Consider the following 23,350-nt stretch of genomic DNA (forward strand, 5'->3'; position numbering starts at 1 on the left):
ATACTTTTTTTGGAAAAATCTCTGTTCAGACCTTTTGTCCATTTTTTAAATTGGTTGTTGGTTTTTTCGTTGTTGAGATGTATGAATTCTCTGTATATTTTGGATATTAACCCCTTATCTGATATATGGTTTGCAAATATCTTCTCCCAGTTGTTAGGTTGTCTTTTCGTTTGTTGATGGTTTCCTTTGCTGTGCGGAAGCTTTTTAGTTTGATGTAGTCCCATTTGTTTATTTTTTCTATTGTTTCTCTTGCCTGGTCAGACATGGTATTTGAAAAATATGCTGCTAAGACCAATGTTAAAGGACATACTGCCTATGTTTTCTTCTAGAATTTTCGTGGTTTTCAGGTCTTACATTAAAGTCTTTAATCCATTTTGAGTTAATTTTTGTGCATGGTCTAAGATAATGGTCTACTTTCATTCTTTTGCATGTGGCTGTCCAGTTTTCCCAACGCCATTTGTTGAAGAGACTCTCCTTTCTCCATTGTATGTTCTTGGCTCCCTTGTCAAAAATTAGTTGTCCATTTATGTGTGGGTTTATTTCTGGGCTCTCAATTCTCTCCCATTGATCTGTATGTCTGTTTTTGTGCCAGTACCATGCTGTTTTGGTTACTATAGCTTTGTAGTATATTGTGAAATCAGGGAGTGTGATACCTCCAGCTTTGATCTTTTTTCTCAGGATTCCTTTGGCTATTCGGGGTCTTTTGTTGTTCCATATAAATTTTAGGATTCTTTGTTCTGTTTCTGTGAAAAATGTTGTTGGAACTTTGATAGGGATTGTGTTGAACCTATAGATTGCTTTAGGAAGTATGGACATTTTAACTATGTTAATTCTTCCAATCCAAGAGCATGGAATATCTTTCCATTTCTTTGTGTCTTCTTCAATTTCTTTCAACAATGTTTTATAGTTTTCAGTGTACAGATCTTTCACCTCTTTGGTTAAGTTTATTCCTAGGTATTTTATCCTTTTTGTTGCAATTGTAAACGGGATCGTATTCTTAATTTCTCTTTCTGCTACTTCATTTTTAGTGTTTAGAAACCCAACATATTTTTGCATGTTGATTTTGTATCCTGCAACTTGACTGTATTCATTTATTATTTCTAAAAGTGTTTTAGTGGATTCTCTGGGGTTTTCTATATATAACATCACATCATCTGCAAATAGTGACAGTTTCACTTCTTCTTTTCCAGTTTGGATCCCTTTTATTTCTTTTTCTTGCCTGATTGCTCTGGCTACGTATGAAGTTGCTTCTAAATTCCCCATTTAAGGGGTAGAGCACAGAATAAGGCCCTGCCGAATATTAACACCATGTCTCATGCAGGAAAATGTAACTCCAGGTAACCTGGGGCCCACTCCTCAGAGGACCTGGTGAACGTAGCCAGGTTTGGTTCCATGGGAGCCCTCCCACCATCTCTCAGGCCCTCTTATCATGGGGCTTGTGGTTTCTCTCTGAATCCATCCTACCAACCCCAGGGGATGCTCCTGGGCCACTCCCACAACTCAGCCCCTGTAACAGTTCCCAGGTGAAACCACTCGCACACCCCTCCAGGACCGTGTGCAGATTGTGCTAACAATCTGGGGCATTTTGCAAGGCAGGGTCACCTTCCTGCTCTACCCTCCCTCTCCACTTTTTCTGCTTCTGTTTCCTTGGAGTGTCAGACAGACATCCATGTGGCTCAGAAATTAATTCTTCCTTACCCCCCCTACCTGTCCCACACAGAACAGTACACACACATCCTTCAGAGAATCTCATAGTTCCACCCCAACTGGGCTAAGACAAGGTGTTCCTTCCAAACAGAATTCCTCTCTGAAAGGAATTCTAGTGGCCCTTGTTTTCTCCATCTCATGTCAGGAAAAAAGGTGAACGTCTCAGCTGAATAACAGAGCACTCAGGAGCCCTGGAAAAGCCATTATCTCGGGAGAACGGGAATCGGGCAGGGGGAAAGCAGTGGCAGAGGAAACCAAGCCTTCCAGCAGCCTAAAGAATCCTCCTGCTAGCCTGTGATTCCTCCCCCAGGCCCTGGACTCTGTCCCTTCCTCCCCGCAGAGCTGGCCCTGCTGGCTCAAGCCTTGGTCACTTCTGGACTACTGAGGCGGGTCAAGGATACACAGGTGCTTCAAAGGAAAATAGCAGGTAAGAAGGCGGAGGAGGGCGCAGGAACTAACTGGGTGTTAATGACCTGAGACCAAGCTCTTATCTTTAGTCCTCCACCGTAATGTTTAGATCCAGTATTCCAGGTGGAAATTAGGCCAGCCCTAAGACCCTTAAAACAGCAGTCTAAGCTGTATGGCTGGGGCACATTCTCTGAGCCTCTATTTACACATGCAAAATGGCACTACAAACACCCTCCTCATAGGGTTCTTGAAAGGACAAAAGGACAGGGTGCTTCATTGCCCAGTGGTCAGTGAATGCTCCACACATGGCAGCCACATGATGATGATGCTTTTTCCCGGGAGAGACTCAGAAATTCAGGCTCTGAAGGCAGAGCTGTGGCTTCACCTGAGAGAAGACTCTCGGACCTCCAGGGCAGCATCACATGAAGAGTGGAGGGTGAGCCCACCCCCCACACTGTGACCGTGTGATACTCAGCTCCCCTCCCCACTGCTCCCAGCTCAGGGCCCAGCTGCTCATCACACTGGTCCCCACTGCCTGCTGCTCAAGGTGGGCAGGGAAGGAGGGTGAGGTTCACGGCTGTAGGAGACCTGCAGGTCGGCCCCAGCTCCCATACACAGCCGGCTTTCTAACCTGGGGGCACGGGTTTCTCTGGCCTCAGTCTCCCCGTCCGTGAAACAAGTCCTTCAGGCTTAACTTTCCCTGACAGGCTTTAATGATGGACCCGGGACATGGATGAAAACTCATCCACGGAGCTGGAGTCCCAGCTGACGAGGGCAGTGCACTCGGCCATGGGGGGCCCACATTGCTGCAATGGCCCGCGTGGGTTCCTGAAAGCGATGATCAAGTGATAGGACGACCAACCAATACCAGTTGAGCTGCGCCCAGAGGCCAACTTACACAGAAGCTAGTGCAGTCTAGGGTCAGGCCCCCTTGCAAGACTGGGCCTGATCTCACCATTGGGAGTGGGGGTGGGGTGGGGGTGGGGAGGGGGGTGCTGGATAAGACCCCAATGCTTCCCAGAGGCAAGGAGTGCTGTTGCCCCTGAGGGAATCACTCCAGCCTTGGTGCCTGTCCTGGGGCTGCAGGTGGGGCTGAGGGACTGACCCCGCTGCCTGCACACCCACCTGGGTCCCAGTAACAACCTGCCCCAGGTGGACCTTGTTAAGCACCCAAGAGTCTCCCGTTTGATCCCCAGGAGAAGGAGCTGAACTAGACGAAGCTCTGCTCCCTGCTTAGGGGTCATGATGACCCAGCCCTCACAGCCACCTCGTGCCCACATCCCCCACCCCATTCAGGACCAAAGAGCTGAGTTCTCCAGCCCTATGGCCAGAGCCACCTGAGCAAGAAACTGCCAAAAGATTTACAGATGTGGCATCGCCAATAACAAGTCGTGAAGCTGAAAGAACCCTTTCTAAACTCTCAGTAATAAAAAGTAACCGCTGATTAACCAGCTAGGGGTAAAACTGATTTTTCTTTCTTTTGTCTCCATTGAAAATGTTACTACAAAATCACTGTCAGATAAAGAGGCAGTCCAAGAGAAGGCAGCCAAAATGTGGCAGGTGCAGTAAACAGCTAAGTAATACTAATCAATTTCTTATTTCACATCCTTTTATTATCATGTTGTTTTCTGGATCTCCTACTGGGAGAATTCGTCAGTTTTTGTTATCTCTTGTGCCATCTCTTCTCATATTCTAAATATTCACTTCCACACCTAATACTGTATAGGCAACTTTGCATTCTTTTTCTTAAAGACGGTACTGAAAATTTAGTAAGCTTCAGGCCCTGCAACACCTGAATGTTCCCCAACTGAACCAGGTCAGGCCCGGGGCTAAACACAGCAGTCTCTCAGTTAACTCTCACAACGACCCTGCGAAGTCATTCTAGTATTATCCCCCTTTTACAGATAGGAAAACGGAGGCACAGAAAGGTTAAGTAACTTGCCCAATGTCACACGACATAAAGTGGTGGAGGTGGGATTCAGGTCCAGGGAGTCAGCCGCCAGTGCCCACCCTTTCAGGCACTCTGTTCTCAGTAAACATGAAGGCTTGTCCATGGACTAATCACCCAGGTCTCTTGGGCACATCTTCTCATTTTGCCTCTCACGATTATCACACAGAGACTGACCCAAAACTGGCCAATCACGGGGTGGACTCCCTGAGGGGCTAGCTTCTCCTTGGACCAGCTGACGAGCATTGGCTCAACCCCTCTGGTGTGCATGGTGTGGGCCTTTCTCACTCACCCCATCTCCGTCATCCCTCATCAGGGGCAGAGCAGTGGCTTTTCAGCTGAGGAAACTGAGCTTCAGCAAAGGCTGAAGTCACTGGGCTCAGAAGAAGGGGGGTCGAGTTTGAAAAGCAGACCCTCTGCCTCCCAGGCCCAGCTCTTGGCATGGGGAGGGTGCTGGGGTTGAGGAGGCAGAGTGCTGTGTTATCTTAAAACCTCTCTAAATGGGTCATTACAAGGAAATGCTCCCCCTTGAAAGAAACATGGAACAATTCCTGAAAAAAAAAAGTGCATGGAAGGCTGTTTCCGATTATGTTTTTCATTATGAGGGTCAGAGTAAACACAGATGAGGAGACCAAGAGACAAGTCTCAGACTAAATACAGGACTGTCTCTCCAGCCGTCACAATCGGAACAACCTGTTCTCGGAGGTACATCTCATCGGGCCTTTTCTTGAATCCCCTTCAGGAAATCTGAAGCCTGGATCCAGCCAGTTTTTCCTTGCGGCCTGGCCCAGAAATCACTGTGCAAGGCTTTTTCCAAGAGGAATAAGGTAAGGTAAATGAGGGGGCCGCACTGCCCTGAGAGGTCTCTGCAACCACCTGCACTGCCAGCCCCAGGCCCCAGGACTCGCCCTCCTGCCCCTGCACTGTCACTTTGAATCCTGCAGAGAAAACCTCAGGCCACAGCCAGGCTGGCCAAAGCCCTGTGAGGTCCTGCCAGGGGGAGCAAAATAAAGCAGAACTTTCAGTGGAACTACTGAGGGGACCACCAAGGGGTTAGGGGGACATCAAGCTTCCTCCCCTAGGGGATCCACACCACAGCCTGCTCTGGATCCCCCCCATGACCCTGACAACGCAGAAGTAAATCATTTCAACATTTCACATACCTCATCGTCTGCTCCTCTCCCCGCAGAGTAAAAGACAAAAGCAATTGCTATTGAGCTCCGGTCTGCAGAAGGAGGCAGGGCTGGGAGGAAGGGTAGGTGCTGTGTTCCAACTCCTGTCAAAAGAGTAAACAGCTGTTTCAGGAAGAGGGTAGACAGATCCCACAGCAGCCAAGGGCTTTGTTCCTTGATGGCCCCAGGATATGGGCTGGTTATCAGGCCTGTTGAATCAGAGCCGCAGGCCAAGGCAGACATGTTTCTCTCTGGGCCCATGAACAGCCCAGCTTCCCTCACCAAGCGAAACTACAGGTCCAAACTAGGCCTGGTGTCAGAGGAGGGAAGGCCACCACTCTTGAGAGGGACATACAGGCCGCCCATGTCACCCACTCCTTGGCAAAAATGGGAACTGTTCTGAACCCAAACAATCCCAAGTGACTACTAGCAAGAACAGCCAAAGGAGAAGTAAAAAACAAGAAAAAGGGGGGGGGGGGCCGGCCCCACGGCCGAGTGGTTAGGTTCCCACGCTCTGCTTCGGCAGCCCAGGGTTTTGCCAGTTCGGATCCTGGGCGCGGACCTGGCACAGCTCATCAGGCCATGCTGAGGCGGCGTCCCACATGCCACAGCTGGAAGGACCCACAACTAAAAATATACAACTATGTACTGGGGGGCTTTGGGGAGAAAAAGGAAAAATAAAATCTTAAAGAAAGAAAAAGGGGAGTGGGCTGGGTGGAGGGAGCCCTCAAGACTCTTGTTGAAATGCTACCCACGCGTTCCTCAAAGTTAAGCCTTTCCATGACATCCTTTAGGTTTCGGAAGTTGCTTTGTTTGAACACTATTTTTATAGAATGTTAGGAGATCTCCGGCATCACAGACCACGCTATGAGAACTTTAAAAGGTCACTGAGGTCCAACCCTGCCCTTTGGTTGAATAATGCTTAACCCTTCCCGAACTCGCCTCCTGCTCCCAAAATAGAATTTCCCAGCTGGAAGGGGGCTTCGAGCAGTGGATTTTCAAACGTCGAAACAGTGAAAACTTTTTCAAAAAGCACATGAAGTCATTCTCAGAACTCACTAGGTAGAACAGAGACCCCGAGTGTGTGGCTGAAGCAGGGAAATGAAGCTCGAAGTCCCCTACCCTGTCCCTCCCGAGCGGCCCCGACAACTCCCGGAAGTACAGTCTGGAAACCCCAGACTAAGGAGAGGGGACCAAAACCCAACAGAAAGGAGCCGAGGACTGCCCCCCACCCTCCAAATGATGCCCAATCTAGCCTCTTCTTCCTGTTCTCCAAAGGAGATTTTACAACCCCCTTCTGGGGCCACGTGGTAGTTGACTGCAATCTTTAGGTTCTGGAAGTCCTGCCCAACAACCTGCTTAAATTCTTCCTGCTGGTATCTACTCCAGCTGCACAAATGCCTACCTTGTGACCCAGTCATTCCACTCCTCGTCTAGAGACAAAGGAACATGTACATAATCTCAGTAAGAGACAGGGACTGGAGCATTCGGAGTGCACCCAAACCTGGACGACCCAAGGCCCATCATCAGAACAGATCAGCTGGGAACCAGCATGGGATCCTATATAAGAAATGAGAATGAACCAACCACAGCCACAAACGTCAACAGGATGAAGCTCACACACACAAACCTGAGCGAAAGAAGCCCTGGATGATTCCATCTACTTACAGTTCAGAGACAGGCGAAACCAATCTGGGGTGCTGGAAGTCAGGATGGGGGTGGCAGAGACTGGGAAGGGGCTCAGGGGAGTTCCTGCTAGTGGTTACACAGGTGTGTCCGCTTTGTGAACATGCATCACGAGTGTGCCTTTCCAGAGTGTATGTTAAGAACAAAAATGAACCGAAACCTTGCTGCCGGCTGACTTCTCTCAGGCCTTCTTTCCTCCCCTGACATTGGCTCCAGGGCCACAGGACCATGGACAGGCTCTGCTTTTTCCTTCTCTTGGGTCCCGGCCCCAATCGCGAGCACCACGGGGCATCTCCCCAGGGGCTCAGGGAAGCTCTGCTGCATCAAATGGTCCAGGAATCTGGACCTTTGGTCAATGTGGAAGGAAAGATAACAGAGGCTTGGAGCCTCCTGGGAGGCTATGGAGCCGGGCTAAGATAAACTGGTCCTTTCGACAAGCCAGCACTGATCACTGGTCACAGGGGTCTCCCACTCTACAGTTTACAAAGCAGCCTCTCCCGCTTATCTTGGGGATCCCAGGGCTCACCCACAAAGTTGTCAGGGAACAGAGGGAGGCTCTGGGGGCCTCAGTGACTCACTCAAGGTTGCCAGCCTGTGGGTCAGGGCTCCTCTTCCTCCCTGGCTGCCTCCAGGGGACACGCTACAGGTCAGCAGAATGAGAGGCCCCAGGCTGGTTAACCACAGCTTGACAGAGCATGCAAACCTGGAAGGCAGAAAATTTACCTTCCAGAGAGCCAAGGTGATCTTCCTCCCTCCTTAACACCCTCTCATGCTCACTCTCAAAACAAAGGAGCCAGGAATGTCGTGGTCATTCCTTCGTGAAGAGGCAGAGAACCCTGGCAAATGAGCCTCGGGCCAGCTAGCTCTGCTGACCAAAGGAGGCCAGAGGTCGCCCAGGTAGGAGGCTGGCCCACTGCCCAGCCGGGCGAACTAATCTCATCATTCCATGGTCACCAGGCCCCTTCCAGCCCTAAGAACCCATCGGAGAGCACCGGCATGCAGTACTTGTCCATCTGCACACCCAAGTCAGAGAGGGTGCGGCCAAGGTGGCTGCAGCCCAGGGACGGGGTGCCCTGGCTTCATACCACCTTCTGCTGGAGACATGAGCATCCAGATCCCCGCCCTGCTTATCTTTGTGGCAGGTGAGGATTAATGTTCTTGGCTAAGAATGCTGTAGACACAGAGGTTGCAGGTTGTCACAGTTTAATCCTAAATAGGTTTAGGGAAGTCACAAGAGGCTTTTTCGCCCGATGCTTGTGAGTGATGGAGCAATTTGGTTGGTGTCCTTTTCTCTGTAGAGAATGATCATAATCCCCACATCTCAGGGTGGATGAGGGGCTGAGAGCACGGTGGCTACAAGCATTCACCCTGGAGCTGAGCTGCCTGGGTTTGAGTCCTGCCTCTGCCCCTCATGCTGTGCAATCCTGGGCAATTTACTTAACTTCTCTGTGGCTCTGTTCCCACATCATAAAATGGGAATAACAGAAGTTAGATGGTAGCTGGCACATTACCTATCATCCATTCCTGCAAGAATTAAAGAGATGCTTCTTGAAAAGGACTCAGCACAGTGCTTGAGGTACTCAATCATTGTCAATCTCTGGTGTTCCATTAACCCAGTGTTGCTGTTCCCTCGATTTTACATTTGTGTATCAAATATACATTTTGACCATGTAGTCCTGCGGGTGGGGGAAGAAGAGGGAAGGAGGTTTCTCGAATGATGTTTCCACAACCATTAAGAAACGCCACAGACCCGAAAGTATCAGGTGAATGACCTTGGCGAAAGCCCGTCCAATAAAAGATTGCAGTCAGAGGAGTTTCACCTGTCAGTCTATTTCCTTGAGAAGACCTACAAACAGGAAATCACGATGACTCTTTCCAGGCAATACGTTGCGAACCATCTTGAGATCTGCCTCCGTCCCATCCCCCTCCAGGACAGACCCCACCAAAGCCATGCTACGGTGCCCCCTCTCCAGCCACAAGCTTCCATCCTGAGGCTTGGCCACCCTCCCTCACACCAGGAAGTCCCTCCCTGGGGCTAACCCCTGTTCTTCATGCTGTGGGTCAGACTCTTTCTAGAGAAGGAAGAGGATGGCCTTATGATAGCTTGGAAGATAATGAGGAGCTCCTAGTGAGGGGTGAGGTCTGGCCACAGATGACAGCCTGGGCTTGAGCGTCTCACACAGGTGGGTGGAGGATGTCCCCACCCAAGGAGTCTTTCCTCTCCTCCTGCCCTCCCTGGGGTCCTCTCCCCACTTCCTCAGGCTGATGACCCCAGATGGGTAAGAGGCACCTGGTTGTTCTTCTCACGGTCTGGCAGGGGTACCAGGGGGCGCCCTAGAACTTCTCCTCCCCTCCCCTGGGCGGAGAGAGTCTTGGGAAGCCATGTAGGCCAGCCCCCTGCCTTAGAGCAGAACTTCTTCTTGAACAGGTGAGAAGCTCAGTGTCCCTCAGGGTCACAATCGAGCCCTGTTTGGAGCCCACTGCTGTCTACAAGCACCATTTGACTTTCACACAACCCTTCAAGGGAAGTCAGATAAAGTACAGTCCAGGTGATAAAGGGAACTGAAGATAAGAACTTCGAAGTTGTATGGGCTGAGTCATCAACCCTGGAATGCAAGACAAGTTTGGGCTGTTTCCATGATTCCATCCCACCTTAACCTCTTTTACCCCGGGTGGTAGACAAGCCGGACCAAGCTAGGGATGATGTTAATAGATGCAGAACAAGACAGGGGCCATGAAGCACGTGCCACTAGAAGGCAAGCACTATCAGAGCAGAGGCACTCGACTTCCATCTTGGTCGCCACTGGGTTTTCCCAGCACCTGGAACAGTACCTGGCACCTATTAGATGCTCAATAGATATTTGATTGTTGAGTGAATGTTGAGGGAAAGCCTACAGGGGCCAAGCAGGTAGTGGAAGTGTGTGAATTTGACCAGGTATACTGCAATAGGGAGTGATGGGGTCTGTGGTAAACTGGGGCACTTCTGCCAAAATCAGATCAAAATCAGATTTTTAAAAAAAAAAAATGAAAAAAACAACTGTGTCCAAACAGCACTTCTCTGATTACAGGATGTGGTATATTGGGCATAGATGACTCCCCTTTTAGGGGAAATAGTTTTGTACTGAAAGCTTAAAGTACCATGTTTAAACCCCTGTTGTGCTGTCACTGCCTGTGTGATGTAGGCATGTTCAGTCCCCATCTCTGTGCCTCTGTTTTCTCATCTGAGGAGTGCAGGGTCCCTCCCAGCTCCACTGCCTGGGCCTGAGCCTGTGGATACAGCCATGAATCGGGCTCCTATAGGAATCTGACTGGGAGAATCTCAGAAGCCTTCATGGAGGAGGTGGCATGACTGGACCTTTACAAATGGGCATTGAACACTTCTCCTGCCTCCCAGGGACCTGTGTGTACCGGCCTCAATCTTTTCTCCCTTCGCAAGCTTCCTGAAGACAGGCTAGAAAACTAACCTGCTCTGGACGGTGAGGCAGCCCTGCCCTTCAGGAGTCATAAATCCTCTGCTGCTCAGGTCCCAGGAGGTCCTGCAGCCTCATCTGATGAACCAACCAGGTTTGGCCTTCAGTGAGGGACCAGATGCCGCAGACCTGACAGCCCACTCAGGAGTCCCTCGGAGCCCTCCCGAGGGAGGCCTCCAGCGCACCAGACAGAGAAAAGAGGAAGCAGAGACACCCAGCTGAGAAAGGGGAAACCAGCTTCCAGAGAGGGGACTTGGGTGTGGTAAAGCCACAGAGAACTTTCTCCCAGCCTGAGTCACTGCAGAGGCCAGGATGAGGACCCAAGCCATTGCAAAGATAATGAGGCAGGCAGCCCTGCCTGGGCCTCCCTCCCACCCAGCTCAGCCCGGGAAGCATTCCTTCCCTCGTCCAAAGAGCCTGCCGACAGGAGTGGTTTGCAGTTTAAAAACTTTTCTTAAAAATTAAGTCAATACTGTGGCTGGCCCCGTGGCTGAGTAGTTAAGTTCGTGCGCTCCGCTCCAGGCGGCCCAGTGTTTCGTTGATTCAAATTTGGGCGCGGACATGGCACTGCTCATCAAACCACGCTGAGGCAGCGTCCTACATGCCACAACTAGAAGGACCCACAACGAAGAATATACAACTATGTACCGGGGGGCTTTGGGAAGCAAAAGGAAAAAAATAAAAATCTTTAAAAAAAAATAAATAAGTCAATACTAATAATATGACTAGATCAAAGAAAGTCCAGCAAAGTGCTTTATGAATCCAATGACACAGTTCCACAGGCCACATGGCCTCAGGCAAGTCCTTTTCTCTGTCTGAGCCCCACCCCCACCATGTGGGCACTGACAGCGTTGAAGCAGAATGCTCCTCATGGCTCCTGGACTTGGCGGGGACCAATGTGGGCTCAACGGCTGTAAAGAGCCTGTTCTCACTTGCTCTGAAACCTAGCTGAAGAAGGTGTAGCCTTCAGAGCTCAATGCTACCTCCTCAGAGACCCACTTCCCGGCCAGAATGGGTTCTCTCCCCAGATTCCCGCAACCATTGTGTGGCGGCCCGTTTCATGGTGCCTGGAGCACAGGGAGCTGGGCATGTGTCCGTCTTGCCCTCCGCTCAAAGTTCTCAAGGGCAGCAGCGAGGTCTGATTTAACTCGAGGTGGCCGGTGGCTCTTCCACAGGGCCCGGTACAGTGGAGGTCCTGAGGAATGGTGGACAGGTGGACGGATGGACAGATGGAAGGTGTACTGGCTTGCTAGGGCCATGAAAACAGAGTACCACAAATTCGGTGGCTTACCACAACAGAAATCTATTCCCTCACAGTTCTGGAGGCCGGAAGTTCAACGTCAAGGTGTTGGCAGGGTTGGAAGCTTCTTAAGGTGGTGAAGGTGGATCCATGCCATGAGTCTCTCTTAGATTCTCGTGGTTGCCAGCAACCCTTGGCGTTGCTTGTGGCAGCATAATCCAACTCTGCCTGCATCCTCACATAGCGTCCTACTTGTGTGTCTGTGTCCCAGTCTTCCTCTTCTTATAAAGACACTAGTCATTGGACTGGAGCAGACACAAATCCAGTAGGAACTCGTCTTAACTCGATTATGTCTGCAAAGAACGTATTTCAAAAAAACTCAGATTCACAGGCACCGGGGGTTAGGGCTTGAACACATCTTTTTGGAAGACACACTTCTACCCACTAGAGACAATTATTGGCTATTGGTTGGGAACCTGTAAACTCTAGTGGAACCACATATGAGGGCCGAAACACTGGATACGATTGTGGAGTTGAAAGCAAAAGCGAGGGGAGAGAGGTTCCTGTGAAAGAGGAAGGTTGATGGCATCCCTAGGGCATCTCTATTTGACCAGGATTTTCTGGAAAGGGACTGAAGAAGAGAGGGGTTAAATAGGAAGAGGAGAAATGCCTTCCCTGGGACAGGTCCTATGCTAGGTGCATGCGCATCTCGGGAGCCTGTGGGATGTCCAGTAGAGATGCTGTAGGTCTGTCAAAACTCAGCTCTGGGCATCACAGAGATGTGAGTGGATGAGATCACCCTGGAAGGGGCAGGGTGTGAAGAGATGAGAGGCCCCCAGGACAGCTGGCATCAACAACCAATGGAAGCATGGAGCTGGGTGCCAGTAGGTCAAGGAATGAACCTCAGGTGATGTCAGTAAGTGTAGGGGCCTGTTTCCAGTAGCTTGCCTTGGGAAGGATTGGAGAGAGGGTGCCAGCCAGAGAGGCCATGGAGAAAAAGGGAAATACTCCTGAGTACACTGCTGACAGTGGGAAACCCTTGACGAGATAGAGCCAAGGAGAGAAAGAGTTTGAAGATTCAGAGAAGGGAGAAGACAGGTGCTGCAGAGCATCTCTGCTGGGGAGGGTGGGGTGTCCTTCCCCCTGCGGGGGAAGATGGAGGGTGCCCTAAGACAGGCAGATGGTGCTTCCCCTTGTGCAAAAGGGAAGGAGACGAGGATGGGTGGGTTGGTGATAAGTTTGGGGGACAAAGCGGGAAGTCAACATGTCCCAATCCAGAGCAGCTCAAGTGTGGAAGGCGAAGTGGGTGGCGGCGTGTGGGAAGCGGAGAAGCTGGAGAGCCCTGCAGAATCTTATCACCAGGAGCCTTGAATCTCCACTATGCCGAGGAGCCTGCATTTCATCCTGAAGTTATTGGGAGAATCCTTGAATGAATTAGGCAAAGGGAGTTACCCGATTTGCCTTGCGGAAGAATTACTTAGCTGCAGGGCGAGAGTGGGTGGGAGAAGGAAAATCTCCAGCCAGCGAGGCCAGCCAGGAGGCTGTGTGTGGCCGACATCCAGGTGAAAGTGGAGACCCAAACCAATGGAATGAGCTGGAAGACAAGAGAGCAGCAGCAGTTTGAGAGAAACGAAGGAAGGGGCCTTTGGAGACCTTGGGTTACATGAAATAAATTCTCTTTAAAACTCAGCTTAAATATCACCTTCTTGGTGAGACCTTCCAGGACGTAAAATGACTCTCTCTTTGTAGTTTACTTATTTATCTTTTAAAGTTCTTTCTTCCTCTACCAGAATGTCAGCTCTGTGGGGAGATGCTTTTCTATGTTTTGCACCAGTGTAAACAAACCTATTATAGCACTGAGTTCTCAGTACATCTTTGTAGGCTAAAACGCATGACTGGTAGAGTTCTTGGCACCTAAGCCTTCAATAAATGTTAAATATTTTAAAAATGGATGGCAATAATAATATCAATAATAATAGTGTGCAATGGGATGAAGGGAGTGAGACGGAGATGAGTCTAGACTAGTGCTACTTGTGTGGACTGCAAATGACCAGCAGTGTCAGCATCACTTGGGAGCTTGTTAGAAATGCAGAGCATCAGCCCTAACGAACTGGGATGTCCGGGGGGGGCTCGGGATGTGTGTCTGCTCAAGGACTCCAGGTGATCCAGACACCTGCTAAAGTATACTGAGCTCTGCTCTGGGCTGGTCCCCGGGTTTCTGGTTGAAGTAGGGGAGTGAATGGTGTTGCTGTTGACTGAAAAGTGTAAGGGGTTGGGAGTGGGGGAAGTTGGTGAGTTCTGTTCTAGAAGCATTGAGTTTGAAGAATCAGCTGAAGTCAGCTCAGTAATGGTGTCCAAGAGAGCCCAGGTGGAGGCTGATTTGGGAGTTGCCAGCATGCAGGCAAGAGCGGGCAGGTCTGATGTGTGCTGAGTTGGGGGGAAGCATTGAGGGCAAAGCGGCGCATCCTTACATCATGAATGCCAGGAGAAGACCACCATGCTGCCAAGGGAAGCTACACTTGAAGTCCAGTCCAGATTCTCAGCTTGCCTCCACCCACGGTGCTCTCCTATGACCACCTCTGGCCCCACTTGCCTCCAGAAGAGAGAAGGTCATAGACATGTGCCTGGGCAAGGTTGTTGCTACCTGAGAATCCCAAGGAATGCCAGGCAAACAAAGGTGTGGCAACCAGCAGGTCTGTTCCCTGTTCTGCCTCCAACTCTAGGCACCCCCCCTGCCCCCTCTGGCAGATGGAGAAGTTGGGCTAGTGTCTCTTACTCTGCATTGCATCCCAGCTCTGGGGGTTCCCAGCACCCCTCATGGCCAGCCACAGAGTCCGGGTGAAGACCCCCTGCACAGGAGCAGTTGGTGCTCTTAGAGCCGTGGGCACGTGATGAGGTTCCAGAGACCAGAGTCAGAAGGGGAGACCACAGCCTTTGGGTGGAGGAAGGGCGCTCCGGGGAGGAAGCCAGGAGCCAACAGGTGTGCCTAATCCAGGCTTTATCCGGCTGCCATCAGAGCTGCTGAGAGTTGAGTGCCAAACAAGCCGTCTCCTGCCTCAGCCAAAATGGGAGGCCCTCGAACCAGCAAGGGGGTGTTTCCCGTGGGAAGATGTGGAAGTTTTCAGGCGGGGCCCCTGCCTGTTTCCTGTTCTCTCTCCCAGAGGCAGATACCATCTCTCAAGGGGCCAGCTCCCAGTCTCAGCTTCGTTGCTGCCATGCACTCCCCTGGCTGGCTGAGGGCACAGTCTTCCAGGTGATGTGAGAGGAATAAACAAGGCATTCACATCTGCAGGATTTCAAGTCCCACAGATTTTTATGCCAGTGGTAATCAACTCTCCCAGTGTCCCACTAGCCTAGCCTCCCTCCCAAAGGTGGTCACTTCATTTACAGCATCCGTGCCAGACAGCCTCAGCTTGAAGCCTTCTAGTGATGGGAAACTCACCACCTCCCTGGGTAGGGTGTCATCTCTGGACTATTCTGATTGTAAGATACATCTTTTCAGTGTGGAGCTGAGCTCCACTTCCCGGAATGTTATTAGTAATAATAAAGGCTGCCATTCATTTACATACACCATCTCATTTAGCTCTTACTAGGATCAGTAACCATCCTCCCTGTTTCCCAGACAGGGAAACTGAAGCTCAGAGGTTAAGTAACACGGACAAGATCACAGAGCCAATAAGCTCTACCTGTCCATGTAGCCTTGCCTTCCCCATTGAACCTAACAGCTCCTCAGAGAGGGGGTCCCTGACTCCTTCCTCTCCGGGAAAAACACCATCTTCTCTGGCACACATCTGGAAAGCCATGTCCACAGGCATTTATTCCACCAAGAAACATTTTAGAGGGCATTTACTCAGTACCCAAGACTGTGTTGGGACTGGGGACAGGAATAAAACGCATCAGACTCCCTCCCTGTACTTTTCAAGTACAAGTCTGGTGACAGGGACACGTGTGCCCACAAACGCCAGATGCTATCTGCAGACCTGTTACTGCCGTCACGCAGCTCGGGCTGGGCTGGGCACAGAGCCCAGGCTGCGTAGGTGTCCGCTGTCAGAAGTCACCCCTCCTCTACCTCCGGGTCCCTTCTCCTGTTCTTATGTCTTGTTTTACCATCTTCCTGTTTTTGCTATTTGTGCTTTGCCTCTTCACAGCATCCGCCCCTCGGGGAAGGCTGTGTAAAATCAGGACGACCATATAAATTGCTTTCCCTAGGGCACTTCTGGTTTACACCTGTTGTGGATCCATTAACAGGTCAACATCTTAGTGTTCCCTTTCACTCGCAAAGGCATGCCGGTCTGGAGGATAAATCATAAGGTCACTCTGTGTAAAAACAGTTCAATAAAATTAAGAGGGTTCCATGAAGTTGTCTTCAAGATCCCTTCCGGCTCCGACGCTCTAGGATTCAGGGCTAGTGTTTACCACCTTAGGAAACCCCTCTTCAGCATGCAGAGCCTTCCCCACAGCTGCTCAGAGCAGGTACAAGCCCAGTCTCTCTGGATGTATTTCTGCCTCCACCCCCAGCTCCAGCTGTCCTCCTCAGTGCCTGCGGCTGGGAGCAGCTCAGCTCTCCCTGCTCCCTCTGTGCAGGCCGGGAGGTATTCAGTCTAAGAATTTACTGGAAAATCCTGAGATTGTTTGTCTTGGGTTTTTTTTTTTTTCCTCCACTAGATTTTCTTGGATCTCTTGTAATAAGTTGACTGGAGCATGAAAGTCCTTCCAAGAATTCATCTCTAAAGATGAGGTTCCCAGAAACCTAGACGTAAGCTAAACAAGACAAAACAAAATGACTCTCAGTGGAGTCCACCATGGAGATGGCTTTCTCTTCTCCTGTTCTTGGAGTGAGACGGGCCTGAGTTCAAATCCCAGCCCTCCTACTTTCATGCTGTGTGATCCTGGATAAGTCGCTTCACACTCTCTTAGCCTCAGTTTACTCATCTGTAAAATAGGGATAATAATTCCTTACTCCTTGGGTTGTTGGAAGGATGAACAATGACATGTGTAGAGTTCCTGGTAACTGGTAGGTACTTAGGAAAAGGCAACTTTTGTTGTCACTGGTCCCTAAGAGACAGGTACTGTTTCCACCTCATCACGGGGTCAGGAGGCACTATAGCATAGTGGTTACAGCTTGCATTTAAGTGACACAAGCCTGGGTGTTGACTAATTATGTGACCTTGGGCAAGTCACCTGAGCCTTCTGTGACTTGGTTTCTCTCCTCTGTAAAATGAGAATAACAATGCCTCTCTCTTAGACCATCAATTCTGATATTGGAGCAAGTGCCCAATAAATGGTAGCTCCTTAATTCCTAATAACGATTATTCCAGAACTCTCCACCTCACAGGTTCTGGCACCAACTGCTCTGTATCCCAAAGAGCACACCATGTTCCCATGTCCTAAAAACAACCAGCCCTTCCTTGGCACGAGATGTTTTCGAATCTTCCTGCCTGCTGGAGCCTCCACCGCCTGTGAGGCTGGATGGATGCTGCCCTCTCCCCCACTCTCCAGAGGAGGAGTCTGGTGATGTGCCCAAGGTGACTCAGCTGGTCCTGGAAACTGGGTTTGAGTGGAGTTAAGAATTTCTCCAACCTCCTCCTGCCCCATAGGAAGTCCGCAAGTCAATGATTCAAAGTTGAAGGGAGTTACGTGTTCACTTGTTTACTCATTCATTAAATAAATATTTAGTGCCACTACTGGCCCCTACTATCTGCCAGGCACTGTTCAGGCTGCTAGGTCTACAAGGATTAGCCAATATGGCTTCTCTCTCACAGAGCTCACTGTCTAGTGGGAAACCGAGCCCAGAATCCAACTATCATGCCACCGAATGCATTTCTGCAGCTGAGGTGAATGTCCTGATGTCCTGTGACAGCAGTGTCAAAGGGCACCCCCAACATTCAGTCACTCCTTTACTTTGAGCCCCATGGATGTCTGGAGGACTCAGAGAGCAATCTCAATGCCACCTTGCCCATGTGGCTATAGGAGTACCCTCACTACCCAGGTCCCTCTTCTCTCGAGCATGTTCCCAGTCTTCTGAGCTGCTTCATTTTACAGATGAGAAAATAGAAGCGCCAAGAAATGACTTACGCAGGGCCACCCAGCAATAAAGTGAGGAGGCCAGGGCTGGTACCCAGGTGTCTGGCATCTCTCCAGGGCAAGATGCCTCTTAACCTCAGCACAGGAGATTGGTGAGCTCGGGGAAGGGGCTAGGGGCTGCAGTCAACGGTCTTCTTCCTGAGTTTCCTTATCTGTGCCCAAGAAAACCCCAGAAGCCTCTGCCAGGGATGCCATATCACTTTGCATCCCTTCTCCCACACCTTCTGCCCTTGAATGATTTGGTGATGCCACGGTAGGCTTTCTGATGTGGGCATAGAAATGCCACAGGGAAACGGTGAGTATCGTGTGCGGACTGAAGATAAGTGAAACACCCAATTCAGAAAGCACATCCCTCACTCAAGCATAAACATAAAATAGCTCAGAAATGGGGTAAAAACGCCTAAATTTGTGCTCCACTTAGGAAACATTACATGGGTCTGTCATGAAGAATGTGGTTTGGAAACCCGAATTCGATCTCATTGCCCCTGCCTTCCCATGTGTTTGGCACCCAGAGTTCTTAGCAGGCATTACCTGCCCTCTTCATGGTTACTGCATTCTTCACCGAGCTTCTACCTCTCGTCCCCCAAGAGGGACCTTTTTGTCTCTCTGCTTAGCACTTGGGGCTGAAGTGGCATTCTCAGAAGGGGTTTTTCCTCTCTGGGTGTGGTTTCCCAGCACTCACAACGGAAAGCCCACAGGTTACTCTGTCTGTGCCCCGCAGGCTGCTTACCTCAGCTTGCTGAGCAGATGCTAGCACGCTAGGTACAGAAGGGACTCTCCCACCAGGGGTACCCATTAATGCTGTTCTACCAAGTATTTCCAGCTCTCCACCTTCATGGCAGGATTTCTTTCTTGGTCCACTTGTGGTTGGGTAGAGCCATGTGACAAGTCTGGCTAATAAGATACAAGTGAGTCCAAGCATTTAATTGCCAGTGCAAGACCCTCTAGGGCTCTCTTTCTCTGTGCCATGGAGTACATTCAGGAAGGTGACTGCTCCATCAGCCTGGCTCCTTGAATGAGGCACACAGCCCCTGGCTGACCCAAGATGCTCATATTAATAAGAGTAAGAAAGAAATCTTTATTGGTTTGGCCCCTAAGATTTAGGGGTTATTTGTTACTGCAGCATAACCTACTCCATCCTGATTGATACACTGCGCATCTCACACAAAGCAGGATATTCTCTAGATATTGGTCTAGCTCTTCCCTATAAAATCTTTACTCTCCTCATCAATGAGAGCCCTCAAGAAGAAAGTGAAGTGGAGGCAAGAACGCTTCTTCAATGTCCTGGAGAAATTTTTTTCTCCTTAAGTCCCAAAGACGGGTGAACGTTCAGCCAAATTTGAAAGGAGTGAAAAGGAAGTTCAGAGTGTTGTTCTGGGTGGTCTCCCTTTCCAGTGAAATAGGATGCTAGCTCACTGGATAAGAGCAAGTGAGGCTAGCAGCTTGAGAGCCCCCCAGGTGAGGAGCAGATGCCATGAGCACTGGGAGACACTAACCAGGAATGAGGACACAAGGTGCCAAGCAGCATGGCAACCCTGCTGGGGTTGTACCCGAGCCAGCCACATGGTCCCATTCACCAGCCCAGGGACAGTGGCAGAGATGGCAACTCGCTAGATTCATCTGCAGCTAGGGACTGACTGGTCAGGATGGTGGCCAAGAAAGACAAGGAACGGGATGTGGTTCAACACAACGATGGACACGTGATTTAACTGTCCCATGGGAGGGAAGCAGGCAGAGCTTACAGCATCCCTGTAAAGCAGATTCTATTATTATCCCCGATTTACGGAGAAGGAAACCGAGGTTCAGAGAGGTGATATCTCTTGCCCAAGCTCAGACAGCTGAGGATCAGAGTCAGAACTAAGCCAAGTCTAGCTCGCACAAAAGCTTAGCCATTACATGGTACCCCTTCAGCCGGAGCCAGCTGCCTCTTTAGTTCTACCTTTAATTACTGTCATCTATGTCCACGTCTATCTATATCTATATCTATTTCTGTATCTATAGCTATATTTATATCATCTCCTATTCCAGACTGTGAACTCCCGAAGAGCAGGAATCTGTACCTTATGTAGTAATAATCATAACAATAATCATAGCAAATGCTACTATTTATTGAATGCTTACAACATGCCAGGCCGTGTTCTAAGCACTTTCGCCTCTTTATTCAATTCTCACTAAACTCTGTGAAGTAGGCACCAGAACCACCTCCATTTTACGGATGAGGAAACATCTCAGTTTGAGCGGAAATTCAATTCCTAATATTAATATTTTAATAATGATACTTCAGTATGAGGCATTTCCTCTATAGTCCTATTTACTTTTTACATTGTAGAACATTCTCAGAAGGGATCTACAGGCCCCTCAGAGGCCCAAGGCGTTCATGGCACAAGAAAGGTTAAGGACCGCTGTGGAGGCAGGTGCCAGGAATCGAGAGGCAGGACTGTGTCCTGATCCATCCCACAGAACCCAGAGTTCCTGGCTGGTAGGGTGAGGGACCCCATACCATCTTCAAGCAAGAGTGGGGAGTGACTACTTTAGCCCACCCACACGTCATAAATACATATATATCATAAATACTTTCATTTCAGCAGTGCGAGCCCATTCATCATCATAACAAGACACTTGTTTCCCTAATTAAAAAAGAGCTTTAAGCATCCAGTGTGCTCACTAGAAAAGCATTAGCTGTCGGTCACAAGTTGGGATAAGAGGAGGGCTTGCAGCAGCTGCCTGTGGCTATCCCGCTGCCTGACCCCAGCCCCAGGTTATGCATCCTCGAGAGCAGACTGGCTGACCCTCCCCACTAGACTTGCTTTCTTAACACCTGCGCCCTGGCTCAGTCTATGTTGCACTAGCATAACACCGCATACCGTATATGCTGAAGTTTTAGAACGTAAATTCTGGTGTCCAAACAGGTCCGCTGAATCACAAACCAGGCAGAGCTCTCTGGATTTCAGAAAACCTGGGTTACTGTAGGCTCAGGAATAAGGCAGCCGAGGCCGGTGCTCCCTGCCCAGACCAGGCAGCTGCCCTCCTGCCAGCTGGCAGATGCCCAGGGCTGAGCCTCAGGACACCTGGGTGCCAGTCCTGACACTGCCCTGATGGCGTATATGACCTTCCGTAAGTTGCTGACTCTATTTAGGCCTCAGTTTTCTCATCCTCCAAATATGGGGGCTGTACTAGATTCAAGTCCAGTCAATACACAATCGCAAAGCACCCACTGTGTGCCTGGCACTGTGGGAAATGCAGAGATTACACAAGCTCCCTAAGGCCATGACATTCTAGTCAGGGATCCAGGTCTGGAAGCAATTAACTATTGTACATGACAGAAAGAAGTAAGGGTGAGTGGAGATAGAAGTCCCACGTTGTGACCTGGGGCCACAGAGGAAGGAGTAAGCCATCCAGCATGGGGCTGTGCAGCCAGCCTTCAAAGAGGAAGGGGCTACATTTGAACTGGGCCTCGAAGGGTGAGGAGGAGTTCCATGGGTGGGGAGGGGCATCCGGGGTCGAAGGACAAATATCTGCAAATGCAGGGAGGCTGGAATGGCAAGCATGCCACAGAGCCCAGTGTATACTGTGGAGCTGAGAGTTCCAATTCTGGTCTCCCCACAGCCACTGCTTGGGAGTGTGGAAGGAAGAGACCCATGACCTGTATTTTAAACAAGCTCCCTAAGTGATTCCAACATGCAGACAGTAGCTGCTGTGTGTTGAGAACAAAATGAATGAGAGGATATAAAAATGAACTTGACCTCAGGAAAGTCCCTTCCTCTCTCAAGATGTTTACCCTTCTGTAAAATAAAGGTGCAGCTTGGGGCCAGACTGTGGCCAAGTGGTTATGTTCGTATGCTCTCTGCTTTAGCAGCCTAGGGTTCGGAGGGTCAGATCCCGGGCATGGACCTCCACACAGCTCATCAGCCACACCGCAGTGGCACCCCACAAAGAACTAGAATGACCTACAACTCAGATATACAACTATGTGCTGGGGCTTTGGGGAGAAAATAAATAAATAAAGGTCCTGGGTCAGCCTGGTGGTTTTCAAACTGTGTTCCGGAGAACTGCAGAATCTCTCTCAAGTCCCTCAGAGACCACAGAGATGAGATGGGGAGGCGGAGAGAGCAGGACCCTGAGCCCCATCCACACCGTTTTAGATCATCTCTGCTTTTTTCTGCTTGCTAGTATGTGCTGCGCCTCTATCCACTATTTTGTTTCTAGTAAAGTTTCCTTGGCTACAAAGAACTTTTAAAACCACTGAATTGGATGATTCCCAAGAATCCCTAAGCAGATTTAAAAATTTCTTGAAGGCAGCAACCTATCTTTGTTGGGTATTTCTCAAACAAGTATGGATAGAGCATGAGGTCGTTTACCAGAAGCAAGTTACTTTATCGCTATAATTTAAAAGTCTTTGCTGTGGTCCAAAAATCAATGAGTAGAGGGGGAAAAATCTGGTATAGCAAAGCAATGGAATATTATGCAACCTTTAAAAGGTGATGTTTTTGAAGAATAGCTAATAAGATGGTAAAGTAAGTGAGAAAAGTCAGATACAAAATTGCACATAGACTGTGATCTCAACTATGGATCTTATACATCAAAATTACTGGACAAATATGGCAGCTCCTCAAAAAACTAAACAGAAATACCATATGACCCAGCAACCTTACTTCTAGGTATATACCCAAAAGAATTGGAAGCAAGGACTCAAAGAAATATTCGTACACCAACGTCTAAGCAGCATTATTCACAACAAGCAAAAAGGTAGAAACAACTCAAATGTCCATCGATAGATGGATGGATAAACAAAATGTGGTCTATACAACATACAACGGAATGTTATTCAGCCTTAACAAGGAATGAAATTCTGACACGCTTCAATGTGGATGAACCTTGAGGACATTATGCTAAATGAAATAAGCTGGACACAAAAGAACAAATATTATATGTTTCTACTTAGATGAGGTACCTAGAGTCGTCAAATGCACAGACAGAAAGTAGAACAGAGGTTACCAGGGGCTGGGGGCAGAAAGGAATGGGAAGGCCTTGCTTAACTGGCACAGAGTTTCTATTTGAGATGATGGAAGAGTTCTGGAGATGAACAATGGTGATGGTTGCACAGCAACGTGAATGTACTTAATGCTACTGAGTCATATACTCAAAAAGTGTTAAAATAGTAAAGTTTATGTTATATATATATTATCACCAAAAAATACTGGCCAGAACTACTGTCATGTGGTAACAGTGGTAAATTCTGTGCTATTTAATTAAATAGGTCTGATGGTTCTCTGACACTTTCCAGAAATGCATTGTTGTCTTTTATGTAAATGCAAGCAATACTTACTGTACTTACTTAGTAAAAGGAGCCAAGCTCAAGGATGCCAACTAAAGTGTACACCAAGCGCTCAGTCAAAATAAATGACAGGCACAGTGGTCCTCTTTTCTAAGAGTAGTTGTTCTCATCTATATTTAAATAAATTTCAAATAAAAATAGAACCAAAATAAATCCTGTAATGAGCCACCCAAGAAGCTGTCTGGCGTGGAACACTACAGAAAAGAGGGGAACAGCCAACGTTTTTTCAGGACATTAACTCCCTGCAGCTGGGAAAGCGACTTATCAGTGAATTTCTATCCCTTCTTCTTCTGGAAAACG

The 23,350-nt window shown here is 49.2% G+C and overlaps 1 protein-coding gene across 9 annotated transcripts in view; it reads right to left on the minus strand.

Moving 5' to 3' along the window:
• GGTA1 (glycoprotein alpha-galactosyltransferase 1 (inactive)) overlaps positions 1 to 23,350 on the minus strand; it is a 71,573-nt gene that overhangs the window by 37,932 nt on the left and 10,291 nt on the right. For 4 of the 9 annotated variants that reach the window (XM_046664533.1, XM_046664506.1, XM_046664524.1 and 1 more), the window contains exon 2: positions 5,227 to 5,339. Coding sequence is in view for 5 of the 9 variants with exons in the window: in XM_046664487.1 (XP_046520443.1) it covers positions 5,227 to 5,339 (113 nt within the window). In the remaining 4 variants the exon portion in view is untranslated. Of the gene's footprint in view, positions 1 to 5,226; positions 5,340 to 6,640; positions 6,796 to 7,499; positions 7,625 to 8,432; positions 8,768 to 10,385; positions 10,846 to 11,682; positions 11,985 to 23,350 lie in introns of those variants that run through there. The other 5 variants (XM_046664478.1, XM_046664497.1, XM_046664461.1 and 2 more) reach the window with 5 other exon arrangements.

The sequence above is a fragment of the Equus quagga genome, chromosome 1 (assembly GCF_021613505.1).
Source record: "Equus quagga isolate Etosha38 chromosome 1, UCLA_HA_Equagga_1.0, whole genome shotgun sequence".
NCBI lineage: Eukaryota > Metazoa > Chordata > Mammalia > Perissodactyla > Equidae > Equus > Equus quagga.